This window comes from Belonocnema kinseyi, chromosome 1, assembly GCF_010883055.1.
Source record: "Belonocnema kinseyi isolate 2016_QV_RU_SX_M_011 chromosome 1, B_treatae_v1, whole genome shotgun sequence".
Taxonomy (NCBI): Eukaryota; Metazoa; Arthropoda; class Insecta; order Hymenoptera; family Cynipidae; genus Belonocnema; species Belonocnema kinseyi.
The window spans coordinates 31,556,395-31,578,431 of NC_046657.1; the positions used below are offsets into that span (position 1 = coordinate 31,556,395).

General features: G+C 24.4%; 1 protein-coding gene across 1 annotated transcript in view; it reads right to left on the minus strand.

Annotated features, from left to right (window-relative positions):
* Positions 1 to 372: 372 nt before the first annotated feature.
* Positions 373 to 22,037, minus strand: part of LOC117167927 (ribosomal protein S6 kinase beta-1-like) — a 41,356-nt gene continuing 19,691 nt past the window's right edge. Inside the window, exons 4-7 of the mRNA XM_033353176.1 lie at positions 20,428 to 20,511; positions 18,247 to 19,020; positions 8,726 to 8,871; positions 373 to 1,458 (exon numbers count right to left, since the gene is read on the minus strand). Coding sequence (XP_033209067.1) covers positions 1,422 to 1,458; positions 8,726 to 8,871; positions 18,247 to 19,020; positions 20,428 to 20,511 — 1,041 coding nt within the window. The 3' untranslated portion in view covers positions 373 to 1,421. The remainder of the gene's footprint in view (positions 1,459 to 8,725; positions 8,872 to 18,246; positions 19,021 to 20,427; positions 20,512 to 22,037) is intronic.

Sequence of the window (22,037 nt, forward strand, 5' to 3'; positions counted from 1 at the left end):
TTATATTTTTTGTTTAAAAATTCCACAATCATTTGGTTGCAAATTAAATTTGGATGTTGAAAAATCATATTTTAGTTTTAAAACTTTAACTTTTTTTAATTTGTCTTTTCGGCTTTAAAATTAAGTAATGTTGTTTAAAATTTCTTTTTTTTTTTGGGTAGAAAATTAATCATCTTGATTGAAAATTTATTTATTTATTTTTGGTTGAAAACTCATCTTTTTTACTTTAAGATTCAACAATTTTACAGAAAATTAAACAGTTTTTTTTTAAATAAATAATTTTGTTGAAAATTCCTGTTTTTTTTTGGTAGAAAATTAATTTTCTTGATTGAAAATTAATCTGAAAGGGAAATGTGAAAATAAAAGTCGGTATTATTTCTCATATTTATAAGTTTTTATTAGTAAAGGTCGAACATGCGATAGACATAATCGGCCATATAGTAGGAAGCATTAATTTATTTTCGAATTTACAAAAGACGCGAGTATACGTTTCAAAAAATCATTGTTTCTTAACAAACAAAAAAAAACAAAAAAAAACAAAAAAAAATGAAAAAATGCGCAAAAATTCCGAGAACCAATATTCTTTTTCAATTAATAAAAACTGTCGACGTTTTCAGTCAATAAAATCGATTATTATTCAAGTCTCGTTCTCAGATTGTTGTCGCCATTTTCAATTTTTTACGTTTTTATCATTAAACTTTGTGTAATCTGACACTTTTTCTCACTTCAATAATTACTATTCTTCTTCTTTTAAATGTATTCTACGGTACATTACAGTTTTTCTTTTTACAGGCACGTTGTTCTTTTTTTTTCTTTTTTTTTTTCTATTTTCCATTTTTATTTTTTTTCTATTTCAAGTTGACGTTGAAAGTCTTTTATTCATAAATATTTCTTTATATTTAATGCACAATCAAAAGTATCGTCACGCATTTCATTTTTATGCGAGCAATTCCTTTCTTTCTTTTTTCTCTTCTTCTTTTTTATGCGATGAAAATGCAGATGGAAAAGGGCAAGATTCCAGAAAAAAAGGTGAAATCTTGAAAATAATAATTCTGATGGAATTGTGACTAAATTGGCAGGTCGAATTTTACGAAGGAATATTGAAAATGATTTCGACACTTTTCAAGATTAATCCCTCTTTCGTAACTTTCGACAAAGTTTTAGGTTTGGTATCGGAATAATCTTATTTCTGGTTACTCGATATTATAATATTAATTAATTAATTAATTAATTAATAATAATCAATATTTCAACTCAAGTAAAAAAATTAACTAGGCCTTTGGAGTCTCGGTATCTGTCGAGCGAGCCTCGTCGAAATCAAGAGAAAAAATTCTCTCTTCTCCCTTAAAATAACATTTTCGAGGACTGAGAGACTCCAGCGGCGAGGCCGAAAATTTTTAACGATAAGAGCTAGAGATGCATTAATCTATTTCGATCATTTCTTGATCCTCTATGTGCCTGGAAAAAAAAAATTAACAATAAAAACACAATGTTAATTTCATTAATTACATTAAAAATAAATTAATAAAAGAAATAATAATTTCCAAAACTCGAGAAAAATCCAAAGAATTGGGGATAAATTTAAAAACAAAAATTATTCTCTTCAATTCTTTGAAACCTAACTAATTTCTAAATTATAAAAAATCACAGAAATAAAATCGAAAATAATTTAGAGGAATTTAAGATAAAGGCGAATAATTTGATGAAACTAATAAAAATCTAGATAAATTAAAATTAATTAAAAACAATTTGAAAATCTAAGATAATTTCAAAAGAATTGAAATATATATTTATTTAGAATTTAGAAGCATTCAAATAAATTAAAGAAATTTAAAAGAATTTAAAAACTTTTTTTAGATAATTTGTCTTTTTGGCTTTACAATATAATAATTTTGTTGGAATTCATTTTTTTCGGTAGAAAATTAATCTTCTTATTTAAGAATTTATTTATTATTTTTATAATTTATTTTTTGTTAAAAATCCATCTTTTTTACTTTAAAATTCAACAAAATTGTAGAAAATCAAACTGTTTTTTTTTTGTTTTGAAAATTAAACTATTAAGTTGAAAAATCATATTTTTTGCGTTGAAAATTGAACTATTTTGTAGATGATTTGCTTCTTTGGCTCTAAAATTGATTAATTTTCTTAAAAATTCCTCTTGTTTTGGTTGAAAAATAATCTTCTTAGCTGACAATTTATCTATTTTCTTCAAAATTCGCCTAATTTATATCAAATTAACCTTCTGTTTGAAATTTTGGTAGAAAATTCAACTGCGTGATTGAAAAATTGTCTTTTTAGGTAGAAATTTAATCCTATTTTCTTTTTTGAAAATTCAAATTTTTGGTTGAAAATTCACCTGTAGGGCTTGAAAAATCCAAAAAAAAATTAATTCAACTTTACGGTAAAAAATCATACTTTTTGGTTAAAAATTCAGCTATTTTGTAGATATTTTAGTGAATTTCAAAACAAACTTCAAATCTCATTAAATATTTAATATCCTATTAATTTCTAATAAATTGGAAAAAATATTTTAAGAACCTAATTAATTTCCGTAAAATTGTAAATAATTGAAAGGAATTTTAGAAAAATTTTCATGAATTCAAAACAATTTTAAAATATAAAAAAAAAATTAATTGAATTCAATAACTTTAAGCAGAGCTTGAGTAAATTCATTGGAATTCAAAAGAATTTGTTAAAATGACTAAAAATTTAAGGTGAGTTTAAAAAAATGTAGGATCAATTAAATGAAAATTTATTGAATTAAGTAGAATTTAAGATAATACAAATATATAAATATAAATATAAATTCAAAAATATTCAACAGAATTGGAAAAAAAATACAAAATTAGACAAAAATCCATTGATTTCCGTGAAATTGAAAATAATTTAGAAAAATAAATGAGAAAAATTTGATGAAATTCATAAAAATTCAAGGCGAATTAAAAAAAAATTAAATTAAATTTAAAACATTTTTAAATATAAAAAAACTTCGTTGAATTTTGTAACTTTGAATAGAGTTTCGGTAAATTGAATGGAATTGAAAAAAATTTAGAATCAATTAAATTGAATTAATTTAAAGAAATGTAAGATAAAAGAGAATAATTTCATAACAATTCAAGTTGAATTAAAATTAAAATGAATTGAAAACAATTAAAAAATATTTTTTTTTTTGAAACTTCATTGAATTCAGTAAATTTAAACAGAGCTTAGGTAAATTCAATGGAATTTAAAAGAATTGGATGGAATGCCCAAGAATTCAAGGTGACATTAAAATAATTTAGAACCAATGAAATAAAAAAAAATTCAAATAGTCCATTGAATTAAATAGAATTAAGTGAATTTGCAGGGATTCAAAGAAATTAAACAAATTCAAGAGAATTCCAAAGAATTTAGAAGAATTCGAAATGAATTCCATTAAAAAATTCAAATCTTTTCAAATCTTTTAAACCCGCCCAAGTTCTAACAAAACCAGTAAACAATTACTACAAAATAATCGAAATTAAATTAAAAAGAATTCAAAGAAATTGGAATTTTTTAGAAACCATTGAATGAAATAGAATTAAGAGAATTTAGAAAAATTCAAGTAAATTAAACAAAATTCAAGAGAATTCCAAAGAATTAAAAAGAATTAATTGTGAATTTAAAAAAAATTAAATCTCTGAAAATCTTTGTCACCCTACGATTTTCGAAGACAAGTGATCACCAATGGCTACAAAATAATGCAAGATACATTAAAAAGAATTTAATTGAGAATTCAGTGACTTTGAATAAAGCATAGGTGAATTCAATGGAATTTAAAAGAATTGGAAAAAATGCCTAAGAATTCAAGGTGAAATTAAAAGAATTTAGGTTAAATTAAATAAAAAATTGAAAAAATCCATTGAATTCAATAGAATTAAGTGAATTAAGCACATTCAAAAGAATTTCAAAGAATTTAGAAGAATTCGGGCCGAATTCCATTGATAATTTCAAATCTTTTAAAATCTTTTAAACCCTACTAATTTCTAACACAAAAAGGTAGTAGTGACTACAAAATAGTCCAAATTAAATTGCACAGAATTCAAATGAATTGAAAAATATCTATTGAATAAAATTTAAAAAAAAACCCCATTGGTTTCCGTAAAATTGGAATGAATTTAGAGAAATTTAAGATAAACAATAAGAATTTAACGAATTTCATAAAAATATGAAGTGAATTTAGAAATAATTTGAGAGAATTGAGAGCAATTTAAGAATATTTTTAAAAACTTAATTAAATTTGGTAACTTTGAAATGGACTTAAAAAATTAAAAACAAATGAATTTTCAAATAAGGATTCAAATGAATTGAAAAAAATAAACCAACTCAGAAAAAAATCCATTGATTTCCGTGAAATTAGAAATAATTTAGAGGAATAAACGAGAAGAATTCGAGGAAATTCGTAAAAATTCAAGGTGAATTAAAAAAAATTTAATACAAAAAAACTTCATTGAATTCTGTGACTTTGAACAGACTTTAGGTAAATTGAATGGAATTGAAAAAAATTTAGGATCAATGAAATAAAATTTTTAATTTGTTTAAATCCATAGAATTAAATAGAATTGAGAGAATTTAGAAGGATTTACGTAAATTAAATAGATTCAAGAGAATTCTAAAGATTAAAAAAAAATTCGGCGTGAATTCCATTAAAAAATTTGAAATCTCTTTAAATATTTGAAACCCTACTAATTTCTAAATCAAAGATGTGACTAATGACTACAAAACAAAGCAACATAATATAAAAAGAATTCAAAGGAATTGAAAAAAATTTTAATTACTAACAAAAGAAACAAATCACTAACCACTACAAAAATTAAAAAAAAAAAAACGCTTCATATCAGTAAAATTTGAATGAATTTAGAGTGATTTAAGTTAAGTGAGAATAATTTGATCAAATCGATCAAAATTCAAAGTGAATTACAAACAACTTTAAATGAATCGAATTTTTTTAAAAACTTTATTGCATTCTTCAACTATGAACAGAGCTATGGCAAATAGAATAGAATTCAAAAGAATTTGATTACATTAATTCTAGGCGAGGTTGAAGGAATTTAGAATTAATTAAAATAAAAATTTTAGAAAATAAAAATAAATCCATTGAATTAAATAGAATCGAGTGAATTTAGAAGCATTCAAGTCAATTAAACAAATTCAAGAGAATTCCAAAGAATTAAAAATAATTTACGGTGCATTTCAAAAAAACTTTTCAGCCTGTTCAAATCATTCAAACCCTACTAATTTCTAACACAATAAGTGACTAATGATTACAAGATAATCCAAGATAAATTCAAAAGAATTCAAGTCAATTGAACAAATTCAAGAGAATTGCAAAAAATTAAAAATAATTCGGGGTCAACTCAAACAAAAAATTTCAAATCTCTTCAAGTTTTTGAAATCCTACTAATTTCAAACACAAAAAGAATTAAGAAGAATTCACGTAATTCAAAAGTATTCAAATTAATTGGAAAATATGTCAAAAATAATTTTTAAATCCACTGATTTACGTAAAATTGGACTAAATTGAGAGGAATTTAAATTCAACGAGAAGAATTTGATAAAATTCATAAAAATTCAATGTAAATTAAAATTAAAATGATTTAAATTCATTTTAACAATATTAAAAAATACATTGATTTTTGTAAAATTAGAATGAATTTAAAAATATTTTTAAAAATTTTTTATTAAATTCAGTAACTTTGAACAGACCTCAGGGAAATTCAATGGAATTTAAAAGAATCGAACGAAATGTCTAAGAATTCAAGGTGAAATTAAAAGAATTTAAAATCAATTAAATAAAAAACTAAAAAAAAAATGAAAAAAGTCCATTGGATTAAGAAAAATTCGTGGTCAACTCGATAAAAATTTTCAAATTTTTAAACACCTATTAATTTCTAATACAAGAATTAACTAATGAATGCAAAATAATGAAAATTAAATTCAAAAGAATGCATGGGAATTGCTAGAAATATGAAAAAATTTTAAATCCATTGAATGAATTAGAATTGAAAGAATTTAGAAGAATTTAAGTAAGTCAAAAAAAAAAAATCAAGAGAATTCCAAAGAATTTAGAAGTATTCGGGGTGAATTCCAAAAAAAATGGTAAAATCTCTTGAAATCTTCGAAACCCTACTAATTTCTAACGCAATAAGTGACTAATAACTACAAAAAATCCAATAAAAAAAACAAAAGAATTCAAATGAATTGGAACAAATCTAGAAAATTAAAAAAAAACTTTATTTCCGTAAAGTTGCAATGAATTTAAACGGATCTCAGTTAAACGAGCAGAATTTGATAAAATTCATTAAAAAACTTAAAATTAATTGGAGACAATATAAACATATTTTTAAGAAATGCCTAAAAATTTAAAGTGAGGTTAAAAAAAAATTTAGGATCAATTAAATAAAAACTTTTAAAAAGTTTAAAAAGTCGATTAAATTAAACAAAATTGAGTGAATTTATGATAGATCAAGTAAATTAAACAATTCGAAAGAATTCGAAAGAATTCCAAAGAATTCGGGATGAATTCCATAAAAGATTTCAAATATTTCAAGCTCTGCTAATTTCTAACATAAGAAATGACTAATTAATAAAATATAATTCAAATTAAATACAAAAGAATTCAAAGGAATTAGAAAAAAATTAATCCATTGAATGAAATAAAATTGATAGAATTTAGAAGAATTCAAGTCAATTAAACAAATTCAAGAGAATTCCAAAGAATTAAAAATAATTCGGGGTCAATTCAAACAAAAATTTTTCAATCTCTTCAAATCTTTGAAACCCTACTAATTTCTAACGGAAAAAAAAAGTGTTTCAATGTTACAAAACAATCCAAGATAAATTCAAAAGAGTTGAAAGGAGTTAGAAAAAATATAAAAAATGCAAAAAAAATCTATTGCATTAAAAAGAATTGAGAGAATTTAGAAGAATTCAAGAAAATTAAAGAAATTCAGAAGAATTCGTGGCGAATTAGTAAAACGTATAAAATCATTGGAATTTAAAAGAATTAAATTAAATTCCTGAGAATTCATGTGCGGTTAAACGAATTTAGGATAAATTAAATAAAAACTTTTTAAACATTTTAAAAATCCGTTGTATTAAATAGAATTAAGTGAATTCAGAAAAATTCAAGAAAATTAAACCAATTTTTCAAAACTAAAGAATTTAAAAGAATTTGGCATGAATTAAAAAATAAATTAATCTACAAATTTTTGAAACCCTACTAATTTCTCACACAAGAAGTGACTAAGGACTACAAAACAATGCAAGATAATTTTAAGATTAATTCAAAAGAACTCAAAGGCATTGGAAAAAATACGTTGATTTCTGTAAAATTAGAAATAATTGAGGAATTTTAGTGGAACGTGAAGAATTTGATCAAATTCATAAAAAATTTAAGGTGAATTAAAACAACAAAAAATTAAATAGAATTGAAAACAATTTTAAACATATTTTTAAAAAGTTAATTAAATTCAGAAAGTTAAATCAGAGCTTGGGCAAATGCAATGGAATTCAAAAGAATTTGATGAGATTCCTGAGAATTCAAGGTGAGATTCAAAGAATTTTAAAACTAAAGAAATAAAAAATTCAGAAAATCCATTGATTTAAATAGAATTGAGTGATTTTTGAGGAATTCAAGCAACTTAAAACAAAATTCAAGAAAATACCAAAGAATTTAAAAAAATTCAGGGTGAATTCCATAAAAAATGTGAAATATATTTAAATATTGGAAACCCCAGTAATTTCTAACACAAAAAGTGACTAATGACTACGAAATAATCCAAATTAAATTTAAAAGAATTCAAAGGAATTGCAAATTAAACAAAATTCAAGAGAATTTAGAAGAATTCGGGGTAAATTAAAAAAAAATTAAATCTTAAAATCTTTGTCATCCGACGGTTTTCTAAAACAAGAAGTGGCTAATGGTTACAAAATAATGCAAGATAAATTCAAAAGAATTGAAAACAATTGGAAAAACGCAATTTTTTTCTAATCCATTAATTGTCGTAAAATTCATAAAAATTCAAGGTAAATGAAAAAAAAAAATTAAAATGAATTGAAAACAAATAAAAAACATTTTTTAAACTTTATTGAATTCAGTAAATTTGAACAGAACTTAGGTCAATTCAATGGAATTGAAAAGAATTGAATGAAATGCCTAAGAATTCATATTGAAATTTAAAAAACGTAGGATCAATCAAATAAAAACTTTACAAAATTAAAAAAAATCCATTGAATTAAATAAAATTTAGAAGAATTCACATAAATTCAAAAGTATTCAAATTAATTGGTAAATGTGTCAAAAATAATTTTGAAATCCACTGATTTACGTAAAATTGGAATAAAGAATTTAAATTCAACCAGAAGAATTTGATAAAATTCATAAAAATTCATTGTAAATTAAAATTAAAATGATTTAAATTCATTTTAAAAATATTAAAAAATACACTGATTTCCGTAATTTGGAAATGGGCTTAGAAAAATTCAAGGGAATTCAAAAGAATTGAATGAAATGTCTAAGAATTCAAGGCACGGTTAAAAGAATTGAGGACCAATTAAATAAAAAATTTTAGAGAATCACAAAATCGATTGAATGAAATAGAATTGAATGAATTTACAAGAATTCAAGTAAATTAAACAAATTTGAGAAAAAATCCAAGAAAAAAATTAAGAATTCGGGCAATGAAAATAATGAAAAATAATTCACCTGTGATTTTGTATCCTAGAACTGTGATTAATATGCGTTCCACGGGGTGAAAATCCACGCATGTAAACTCGGCGAGGACTTCTCGCGTGGACAACTCTCGGCTGTGGATATTCGTCCAGTAAACTGGGAGCAACATAGGTAAATCCCTGGGAAAATATGAAATTATTATACTCATATCTCAAGGCATTGCTGAAATCCTAGAAAAAAAATTCCCCGATTGGCAACAAATTTTTACGGTTAATGAAATTTAAAAAATCGAACACTAAATCTAAAAATTGTTCCACTCGAAGGCATGAAAACTGAACGGCAAATAAAAACACTTCAGACTCAATTTTAAAAAAAAATAATAATAAATCCACGTTTTCATTTTCAAAGCTCTACAGTAAAGAATCAATCAGTGAATTTAAAAAATGTTTAAAATTATACCATTTTAAGTAATTTTAAATTATAATTCCAGCTCAGAAAAGGTTAAAAATGGAAAATTCTCTACTTAAGTCTAGAATTTTAATTCTTTTCGAAAATTCTCCAATTTTAATTTAATTTTCTCCAAATTAATTAATTTTTGTATTACTTTATTTTTTATTATTATTTATTTCAATATTATTTTATTATTTGTATATTATTATTTAGTATGTTTTATTTTTTTTATTTATTATTATTCATTCTAATTCCAGTTCAGAATTGGTAAAAAATTAAACATTTCCAGTTGAAATCCTAAATTACAGAAATAAAATTATTTTGAAAAATCCCTGCTCAAATCCAGAATTTTAATTATTTTCGAAAATTCTCCGTTTAAAATAATTACAAAAATTAGAATGTTATGAGTAAAATTCTCTGTACGAATTCATCATTTAATTTTGATTCTCGAAAATATCTTATTTCTTTTCAGAATTATAATTTCGTTTGAAAAATTCAATTTTCTATTTCGAATTATTATTAATTAATTTTATTATTATTTTATTTATTATATTTGATTATTTATTATTTATTATGTTTTATTTTTTTATTTATCATTCATTATTATTAATTCCAATTCCAGTTCAGAATTGTTTAAAAATTAAACATTTCCAGTTGAAATCCTAAATTTCAGAAATAAAATTCTTTTGAAAAATCCCTGCTCAAATCCAGAATTTTAATTATTTTCGTAAATTTTCCATTTCAACTAATAATTATGTTTGTTTTTTTTATATAAAATTCCCTGTTTCAATTCACAATTTAAATTTTCTTCGAAAATACCTCGTTTCAACTCAGAATTATAATTTTCTTTACAAAATTTAATTTTCCATTTAGAATTATTATTAATTAATTTTTGTATTACTTTATTTTTTATTATTATTTATTTCATTATTATTTTATTATTTGCATATTATTATTTAATTATTATTTATTATTATTTTTTATTTTATTTTATTTATTATTTATTATTATTAATTCCAATTCCAGCTCAGAAAAGGTTAAAAATGGAAAATTCCCTAGTTAAATTCGGAATTTTAATTCTTTTCGAAAAATTCCCTGTTCAAATCTAGAATTTTTATTCTTTTCGAAAATTTTCCATTTCAAATAATTACAAGAATTAGAATTTTTTGTGTAAAATTTTCTGTACGAATTCATAATTTAATTTTGTTTTTCAAAAATATCTTTTTTTCAGAATTATAATTACATTTGGAAAATTTAATTTTCTATTTAAAATCATTATTAACTAATTTTATTATTATTTTACTTTTTATTTTATTACTTATTATTTTTATATTATTATTATTTATGATTTTTTTTTTTTAATTTATTAATTTATTATTTATTATTATTAATTCCAATTACAGTTCAGAATTAGTTAAAAATTAAACATTTCCAGTGGAAATGCTAAAATTCAGAAATAAAATTCTTTTGAAAAATCCCTGCTCAAATCGAAAATTTTAATTATTTTCGAAAATTCTTCATTTCAACTAAGAATTAGAATTTCTTAGTCAAATTCCCTGTTCCAATTCATAATTTAAAATTTTTCCGAAAATACCTCGTTTCAACTCAGAATTAGAATTTTCTTTCAAAACTTCAATTTTCTATTTAGAATTATTAATAATTAATTTTTTTATTACTTTATTTTTTATTAATATTTATTTTATTATTATTTTATTATTTGTATATTTTTATTTTTATTTTATTTATTATGTATTATGTTTTTTTAAATTTATTATTCATTATTATTAATTCCAATTCCAGTTCAGAATTGGTTAAAAATTAAACATTTCCAATTGAAATCCTGAATTTCAGAAATAAAATTCTTTTCAAAAATCCCTGTTCAAATCCAGAATTTTTATTCTTATCGAAAATTTTTCGTTCCAACTAAGAATTATAATTTTTTATTTAAATTCCCTGTTCCAGCTCCGAATTTATTTTAATTTTGCAATTCCCCGTTCCAAGAAAAATAATAATTCTTTTGGATAAAACCCAGTTCCAACTCAGAATTGGTTAAAATTTGAAAATTCCCTGCTTCAACTCACAAATTTTTAGAAAAAGTTCATATTCCAATTCAGAATTTTTCTTCTTTCCGAAAATTTCCAACACTACCTAGGAAATTCTTAAAATTTGAAAATTCCCGTTTCCAATTCAGAATTATTATTATTATTATTATTATTATTATTATTATTCTGGATAAATTCCAGTTCCAACTATAAATTTGTAAAAAATTGAAAATTAAATTAAATTTTAAATTACTTGAAGTCATTTAAAATTTTAAAGTAATTTTGAACTTTTTTAAAAATCTTTCAAATGTAAGCTGAAATTTAATAATAGTTCTAATTACAAATATATTATTTAAAACTTACTTTAAAATTAAAAATAGTTTATGAAGTTTCAAATTTTATTTTACAATCAATTATTATTTGCTTTTTAAATCTTCAAGTACAATTCTATTTTTAAAAAATCATTAATTAATTTATATTCATACTTGATTAACTAAAAATTGCTACTTTTTATCAAAAATTTTTTATTTTAAACGCTTCTAATATTTAATTTTCATGTATTTAAAACTGCATTGTAAAATTCTGTAAATTAAAATGTATATGCTTAAAAATTACAAATCTAAAATGGAAAATTTTAAAACTAAAAAATTTTCGAATTACGGAAATTTTCAATTGGAATATGTTAAAACTTCAATTTATAAATTTACTTTAAAAAAAATAACGCCATAAAAAAACCAACTTGAAAAAAAATTTCAATAAATTGTAAAATTTTAACTGGAATAGTTGAATTTCAAACCGGAAAAATGAATTTTTAATTAAAACGATGAATCTTCAGTAAAAAAATTAATTATTAAGACAACAGTTTTAGTTTCAACCAAATAATTTTATTTCCAACCTAAAAGATAAATTTTCAACTAAAATGATAAATATTTCAATATTTAACCGAAAAGAATTTTTAAACAAGAAAATCAACTTTAAAAAAAAAGAATTGTTTACAAAAAATCGATTTTTTAATAAAATACGTGAATTTTTAACGAAATAGCTGAATTTTAAATTGAAAAGGACAAATTTTCGTCCTAAAAAAATGTCCTCAAAATTTCAGATTTTTTTCTTGATATAAGTTTTTCATAGTAGGGCATTAAAATATTTCGTATTTTTTTTAAAACATCGACTCAGAAATCCGATTTTTTTTACTGGAAATGAATCTTTTGGATAAAAAAAATTATTTTACTTGAAAATGCATAATTTTAGTTGAAAATCTAGCTTTTTGGTTAAACAATACTTTTTTAACAGAAAATTTCCCTATTTCATTTTTGTTTGAAAAATGGTACTTTTTCAGTTCAAAATTCGTCTTTTTTGAAGAATCATATTTATTGGTTAAAAATTCATCTCTTTGGCTTTAAAATAAAAAAATGTTGTGGAAAATTCGTTTGTTTTTGTCGAAAATTAATCTTGTTAGAAAACTAAATTTTTGGATTGGAAAATTATATTATTGGTTTGCAAATTCAATTTGTTTCAAAATAAGTTTTTTTTCTTGTTTGGGAAATTATTTTTGTTTTAACTGTAAATTTAACCATTCATGTTTTGGTAGTATATATTTTTGGTTTGAAAATTTATCTTTTTTAGTACAAATTAATCTTATTGATTGAAAATTTATCTTTTTGGTTTAAAATTCAACTATTTTGTAGATAATTAGTTTTTTGGCTTTAAAATAAAAAAATGTTGTGGAAAATTCGTGTCTTTTTTTCGTAGAAAATTAAACTATTTGATTGCAAAATTATATTTTTGCTTTGCAAACTGAAAATTTCATTATTCAATTTTTGGTTGAAAAATTATCATTTTTAATTGAAATATCGTATTTTTGGTAGAAAATGAACTTCTCAGGTGCAAATTTATCATTTTAGTTAAAAATTCAATTATTTTATTTAAAAATGCATAATTTTAATGGAAAATTCAATTATTCAATCAAAAAATGCATAATTTTAATGGATAATTCAATTATTCAATTTTAAAATTCATCATTTTAATTGAAAATTCAATTATTCAATTTAAAAAATGCATCATTTTAATAGAAAATTCAATTATTCTATTTAAAAATGCATCATTTTAATGGAAGATTCAATTATTCTATTTAAAATGCATCAATTTATTTGAAAATTCATCTTTCTGGTGAAATATTAATTTTTTAACTGAAAATTTCACTATTCAATTTATGGTCGAAAAATTGTCATTTTTAATTGAAAACTCATATTTTTTTTGTAGAAAATGAACTTCTCGGATGAAAATTAATCATTTTAGTTAAAAAATCAATTATTCTATTTAAAAATGCATCATTTTAATTGAAAATTCAATTATTCAATTTAAAAAATGCGTAATTTTTATTTAAAATTTATCTTTCTGGTGAAATATTAATTTTTTAACAGAAAATTTCACTATTCACTTTTTGGTTGGTTTACAAATTTTATAAACTATAAATCTAACTTGTGATAATTTTTTGTCTTTAACTGAAAATATTCCATAATTTTTACTAAAAATTCATCTTTTTCGTTTGAAATTATTTTAATTAATTTTTTTTTAAATGAAAATTGAACTTTTACATTTTTATTTAAAAATTGACCTTTTTTAGTTAAAAATTTAACTATTTTGTTGAAAATTCATGGATATTGTTAAGAAATCGTCTTTCGATGAACAGTTGATCTTGTTGCTTGAAATTTAATCTATTTATTTGAAAATTAATCTTTTTTGCTTAAAATTCAAGTATTACAGTTAAAAATTATTAATATTAGTTGATTTTTTTTTAATTAAAAATAAAACTGCTAAGTTGAAAGTTAAACTCTTTTGGTAAAAATTCATCTCCTTGGTTTAAAATTCATCTGTTATACTTAAAAATTCATCACTTTGGGTTAAAAATGCTTTGCGTGTGGAAAATTAATTATTTTAACTAAAAATTTCACCACTCAATTTTTGATTTAGAAATGATCTTAAGTGGGAAATTCGTATTTTTAGTGGAAATTAATCTTCTTGGTTAAAAACTAGATTATTTTAATAGAAAACGCATTATTTTAGTTGAAAATTCATCACTTTTCTTGAGAATAAAAAAGTATTTTTCAGATTTTTTTTTTAACAATAAATGTTACTTGCAACCATTTTTTTGTATTGAAAATATTTCATCATTTTAGTTGAAATTCTATCTTTTTGGTTGAACAATACTTTTTTAACTGAAAATTTAATTATTCAATTTTTGGTTGATAATTTTTTTTTTTAGTTGAAAATTTATCTTTTTTCGCAGAAGATTAATCTTATTGATTGAAAATTAATCTTTTTGGTTTGAAATTCAACTATTTCAGCTAAATATTAACTATTTTATTTATAAATCGATACAATTTTTTGAAAATGTAACTATTTTCTTTAATTTTCTTAACTATGAATGTAACTTGTAAGATTTTTTCTAATGAAAAATATTCCATCATTTTAGTTACAGATTCCTCTTTTCCGTTTAAATTTAATTAATTAAATTAATTGTTTATAATGAAAATTGAAATACTAAATTTTGGGTTTAAAATTTATCTTTTTTACTTCAAAATTCAACCATTTTTCTGAAAATTCATTTATTTTGTTGAAAAATCAGTTTTTTGTTAAAAATTCATCACTTTGGCTAGTAATTTTTATTAAAATGTTGAAATATTTAATTTAAATAATTACAATTAACATTTTCAATTAAAAAAACAATAATTTAAAAAAAATTGTTTTAATTTACATTTCCAACTAAAATGATGAATATTTAAATTTTCAACCAAAAAAATACGATTTTTCAATCAAAAAGTATAATTTAACAACCAAAAATAAAATAATTAAATTTTTAGTTAAAAGAATTAATGCTAAACCAAACAGATGAATTTTCAAATAAAATCATGAATTTTTAATTAAAATGATGGGATGTATAATTAGAATAGTTACAAGTTACATTTTCAGTAAACATTTTTAAAAAAATTTTAACCAAACATCAAAATATTTAAAAAAAAAAAGTGACAACAAAAACAGTTATAACAAAAAAGACAAATTTTCAACAAAATTATTTAATTTTTAACCGAAAAAGACGAATTTTCTAGAAAATAATTGAATTTTCCACTCAAAAATATGATTTTCTACCAATTTTGTGAATTTTAGAGCCGAAAAGGTGAATTTTCAACCAAGAAGATTAATTTGCTACCCAAAAAGATCAAGTTTTCAACAAAACACATGCATGTTCGATTAATGTTTTACCAAAAAAGACCAGATTTCAATAAAATTATTTTATTTTAGAGCAAAAAAGATTAATTATCTAGAAAATACTTAAATTTTCAAATAAACAAAAAAGATTTTTAAAACAAAAAAAATTAATTTTCTACATTTTCTGCCAAAAAAGAAAATTCTTCAACAAAATTATGTAATTTTTAAGCCAAAAAGACGAATTATCCACAAACAAGCTGAATTTTCAACCCAAAAATATGACTTCTCAACCAAATAGATTAATTTTCTACCAAATTGTTAAATTTTTAAGCCAAAAAAAGGTACATTTTTAACCAAAAAGTTGAATTTTCAACTAAAAAGCTTAATATTCTACCCAGAAGAATCAACTTTTCAACAAAACACATGAATGTTCTACAAATTATTTAATTTTAGGGACAAAAAGATTAATTATCTGGAAAATAGTTGAATTTTCATTTAAAAAATATGATTTTTTTAATCAAAGTTTCATTTTCCTACAAATTTGTTGAATTTTCAATCAAAAGTTAAATTTTTGAAAAAGATTCATTTTCAACCCGAAAAAATGAACTTTTCAAAAAAAGACATGAATTTTCATCAAAATTATTTAATTTTAAAGCCAAAAAGACGAATTATCTGCCTAAAAAAAGTAAAAATTCCAATAAGAAAGTATGGGTTTTCATTCAAATAGTTCATTTTTTATCAAATTGTTGAATTTTTTATGCAAAAAAAAGAGGAATTTTCAACCAGAAAAATGAATTTTCGACCAAGAAGATTAATTTTCTATCGAAAAAGATGAATTTTCAAAAAAGTTTCATCCAAATAGTTCGTTTTCAATCAAAAGTTGCATTTTTAAACAAAAGTTTTAATTTTCTACCCAAAAAGACGACTTTTTTTTAGCAAAATTATCTAATTTCAATCCCAAAAAGACGAATTATTATCTACAAAATAGTTGAATTTTCCAACCAAAAACATTAATTTTCGTCTAAAATGATGAATCTTCAAATGGAATAATTGAATTTTCATCATCGTCGATCTTTCCTAGAAGGGGAATTTAGGGAAAATAAGGCAAGGAAAAGTTGAGGAATTAAGGGGAAATCGATGGACGAATAAAAGGGGAAATACAGGAAATTAATGTTGGGAAAGTAGAGAAAACAAAGGGGAACTAGGAAAATATAGGGGAAATAAAGGAAATTACTGTTGAGAAAGTTGGGGAAATTAAGGAGAAGTAGAGGAAATTAATGTTAGCAAAGTAGGGGAAATAAAGAGAAAGAAAGGGAAAAGGGGGAAGGAGGGGAAAATAATATTGGGAAAGTAGGATAAATTAAGGAGAAGTAGATCAAATAAAGGGGAAAATAAAAAGGAAGTAGGGAAAATAAAGGGGAAATAAAGGAAATTAATTTTGGAAAGTTGGGGAAATTATTAGAGAAGTAGAGGAAATTAATGTTAGGAAAGTAGGGAAACTGAAGGGGAAGTAGAGGAAAGAAGCGGAAGTCAAGGAAATTAATATTCAGAAAATAGGGAAAATTTCAGAAAAGTACAGAAAATAAAAGGGAAGTAGGGGAAATAAAGAAAAAATAAACGGGAAGTAGAGAAAATAAATGAGAATTAGGGGAAATGAAGGAAAAATGAAGGAAATTAATGTTGGGAAAGTAGAGAAAATAAAGGGGAATTAGGGGAAATATGGGGAAAATGAAGGAAATTACTGTTGAGAAAGTAGGGGAGATAAAGGGGAAATAGAGGAAATTAATTTAGGGAAAGAAGGGGAAATTAAGGGTAAGTAGAGGAAAAAAGGGGAAGTAATGAAAATTAATATTGGGAAAGTAGGGAAAATTTAGGAAAAGTGGAGAAAATAAAGGAGAAGTAAGGAAAATAAAGGGGAAGTAGAGAAAATAAAGAGGAAGTAAGGGAAATAAAGTGGAAGTAGAGAAAAAAGAAGAAAATGAAATTAATATTGGGAAAGTAGAGGAAATTAGGAGAAAGTAGAGAAAAAAGGGGAAGTAGGGGGAAGAAGAAAAGGAAATTAATATTGGGAAAGTAGGGGGAATCAAGGGGAAGCAGAAGAAATTATTGTTGAGAAAGCAGGGGAAATCAAAGGGGAAGTAGTGGAAACAAAGTGGAAGTAGGGGGAAAAGGAAGAAGATAAGGATTTTAATATTGGGAAAGTAGGTGAAATTAACGAGAAGTAGAGGAAATTAATGTTGGGGAAGTAGGGAAAATTAAGAAGTAGAAAAAATGAAGGGGGAGTAGGGGAAATAATTGGTGGTAAAGTTGAGGGAATAAGGTAAAATTAGGGGAAATAAGTCGTGGAAAAGTAGGGGAAATAAAAAAGAATTAGGAGAATAAAGAGGAAGTGTAAAAAATAAAGCAGAAGTAGGGGAAATAAGTTGTGCGAAAATAGGAGAAATAAAAGTGAGGTTGGTGATATAAAGAGAAACTAGGGCTATTTAGTGGTGAAAAAGTAGGGTAAAATAAATAGGAAGTAGGAGAAATCAGTGTTGGGAAAGCAAGGAAAGTAAGATGAAATGAGTCGAACGGGAAGTAGGGGAAATTAAGGGGAAGTAGAGGAAGGGAAGGAAAATTAGGGGATTAGAGTTAGATGATGTAGGAGAAATGATGATTGAGGAAGTAGAGGAAATGGTGGACCATAAGAGGAGAAGTAAGGAGAAGACAAAGTAGACGAGGAGGTTTGGGAAGGGATGAGCGAATGAAGTCAGTGGAAAGGAATGCAGTGGTAGCAGGAGAAACAAAATATAGAACTAGACACTCATAGCAACTTAAGTGCAGTAAAACAATAACATAACTTGGAAAACTGACCTCAAAAATAAGATTAGCAGACTCGCTGAGTGTGTGCTCAACTGGGGAATCGATGGGATCAGAAGCCGTGAATCTCTGATCAAACTGGGAAACATCATCCTCACTCACTAGAGTGGGCGTAAACGGCGGATCAGTTCTCCGACAAATCACGTCGTTCCAATTGACCTTCTCGAAGAACTTGTGATTTTTGATCTGCTCAGCATCCGTCGATCCCGATCCCAGTCTTTGCTTCACCTGTCTCTTGAGCAGCTTGCGAATCAAGTCTCGCGCGTCGGCAGTGAGATACATTGGCAGGAACAACTTGCCCTTGAGAATCTTGTCAATCGTTTTCTTTCGATTTTCACCGGTAAAGGGTGGCGCACCAGTCAACATGTCGTACAATAGAGTCCCGAGACTCCACCAATCAACGGCCTTGCCGTGGCCACTTCTCATCAGAATTTCCGGCGCCATGTACTCAATTGTTCCACAAAAAGTGTGCGTTACTGTGTCGTCTTCGATGTGCTCTTTGCAGAGGCCAAAATCAGTCAATTTAATGTGTCCCTCGGCATCCAAAAGAATGTTCTCGGGCTTTAAGTCTCTATAGATGATACCCTGGCGATGGAGATGTTGGAGGGCGAGGATGATTTCGCAGAGGTAGAAAATGGCAGTGTCTTCGAGGAAAATGCCCTCTTTGTTCAGATGACGAAATAATTCACCTCCGCACATATATTCCAGAATTAGGTAGAGTTTCCCCCCGGTTTGAAAGGCGTACATCAGGTCAACGATGAAGGGATGCTGCAAACAAATTCAGTTCTAATCCAGGATTCCTAATTTACCGGGATCGAGGAAATTCTAGAGCTTTAGTGGCTCGTGTCCATGGCAAGTTTCTAGAACATTCTAGATGAGGCCATAGAATAAAATTGGGCAATTACAAAAGGCAAGAATTTGTTTATTGAATGTCCTGTCCATGAGGAGTACACCTGCACCTTTTCAGAATTAAATAAATAAAAAAAGGATTTTTTCATAATCAAATGCAGTATCTATAGGGAAGCTAGAAATCATTCTTGTTTTTTATTACAACTACATTAAGCAGTAAAAAATGCGAGAACAAATAAAAAATGTAACCTTGAATGTATTTAAGCGAAATGTTAATTAACACCAAACATAACCTTGAAGATGTTTAAAAAAATCCATCGCTCACAAATGAACAATATTATTACTGTGTGACGTCGTCTAGAATGTTCTAGAAACTTACCACGGACACGAAATATTAAAGCTATAGAATTTTCTGGATCTTGGTAATATAGGAATTGAGGATGACGTGATCTAAATTATTTAGAAAACATAGCACGACACGAACCACTTTTATAAAAACTTATCACGGACACGAGCTATTAAAGCTATAGAATTTTCGCAGTGTTGGTAATATAGGAATTGAGGATGACGTTATAAAAATTTTTCTATAAACTTAGCACGGACACAAATTACTTTTCTAGAAACTTAGCACGGCCACACAGCACTTTTCTAGAAATTTAGGACGGACACGAACCCATACAGATATAGAATCTTGTCGATTTTGTTAAGGTAGGAATTCAGGATGACGTCATCTAAATTATTCTAAAAACTAGCACGGACACGAACAAATTATCTAGAAACTTAGCACGTATACGAACCACTACAGCTATAGATTCTTCTCGATGTCGGTATTCTCGATGTCATCTAAATTATTCTAGAAACTTAGCACGACCACGAACCATTTATTTAGAAACTTAGAACGGACACGAACCACTTTTCTAGAAACTTAGCCCGGACAGGAAACACTACAGCTATAGATTCTTCGCGATGTCGGTATTCTTGATGCCATCTAAATTATTCTAGAAACTTAGCTCGGACACGAACCACTATTCGAGAAACTTCGCACGGACAGGAACCACTACAGCTATAGATTCTTCTCGATGTCGGTATTCTCGATGTCATCTACATTATTCTAGAAACTTAGCTTGGACACGAACCATTTATTTAGAAACTTAGCACGGACACGAACCACTTTTCTAGAAACTTAGCCCGGGCAGGAACCACTACAGCTATAGAATCTTCTCGATGTCGTTCAGGTAGGAATCTTGGATTAGAAACCCTCTTACTCATCGACTACTGTTTTTACAATTCAATTAGATAAGTGAATTTCTTAGATTCGGAAATTACCTTCACAGCTTCTAATATGTTCCTCTCTGCTTTGGTATGAGCCGTGTCCTTCTGGTTTCTGATAATCGAGGCTTTGCGCAGAACCTGTTATAAAAGTGACCATAATAGAACATTTTTCCTCTTGCAGATTTAAAATTTAAGGCTCTCAAAAAGAATCTGGTTTTTTCAAGAACCATAATACTTCGACAAGAATGCATTGTCTAATTAAATATTTTAACTACAAAATCTAGAGGTAATTATGTCTGCCGGAACACAAATTTTGTTCGAAAAATGTTCTTTTTTTTTGTTGTTGTAATTGTGAAACTACTCTTCTTGAAGATTCATTATTCTAGACAAAAATCATCACTTTGTTGGAAAATGTTGATTTAAAAAAAAATTTGTTCTGCAAATTATTGTTTTTTAATAGAAAATGTAACTTGTAACTGTTCCAATTGAATATTCCATCATTTTATTTAAAAAGCTACCTTTCTGGTTTATCAGTAATTTTTTAGCTAAAAATTTCACTATATAATTTTTGGTTAAAAATCATCAGTTTGTTTGAAAATGTATCTACTTTTTTGAAAATTAGTTTTTTTTTGTTGGAAATTTTTTTTTTAATTTTAAATCAAATAGCTCATTTTTCAACTCAAGAAATACATTTTTAATTAAAATGATGCATCTTCAACAAAAATAAAATAATATCATTAATTTATTTCTAAAAAGTTTAACGTTTAACCGATTAATTTTATTTCGAACCTAGAAGATGGATTTTCAACTAAAATGATAAATATTTATCATTAATATAATAAATATCAATAAATATAAATATTTTTAGAAAATATAGTTGAATTTTCTTTTAAAAAATACTAATTTGCATTCAAATTTTTGAATTTTTAACTAAGAAACATCAATTTTTAACTAATACTGAAAAAATTGAATTTTCAGTTGAAGAAAATAATTTTCCAACAAACTGACGAATTAAAAAAAAAATTATAAATCTTTATCTGGCATAGTGGAAATTTCATTGAAAAAAGAGATTATTAATTTATTAATTTTTTAATTTAAGATCAAACAGAAATCTATTTATTTACAATTAAAAATTAGACTTCCAAACTGCCTTAATTTTTGGCTCAACAGAGACAAAAATAACAATTGAAAAAAGAGGGAGAAAATTAATTTTCCACCAAAAGTAGTATAGTTCAATTTTCCCTTAAAAATCGAATCGGCTTCACAACATTTTTAAATACATTTGAAATAATCAATAATTTTTTTTTAAGATTTGAAACATTTCGACCAGATTTAAAAACATTTGAGGAGATTTCAAAATATTTGAGTAAAGATTTCGAAGATTTTGAAATATTTTAGAAAATTTTTACGATTTAAGAAATATTATTACAAATGTCAAAAGATTTCACGAAGATTAGACAAATTAAAAAAGTTTTTAAAGATTTCAAAAAATATTAAAAAGATTTAACAAACATTTAAAAGATTTAAAAATATTTTAGAAGACTTCAAAGATTTTACAAATATTTTTAAGGTTTTGAAAATATTAAAAATATTTTACAAAGATTTAGAATATTAAAAAATATTTAGAAGATTTCAAAGATTTGAAAACATTTTAGCAGATTTCA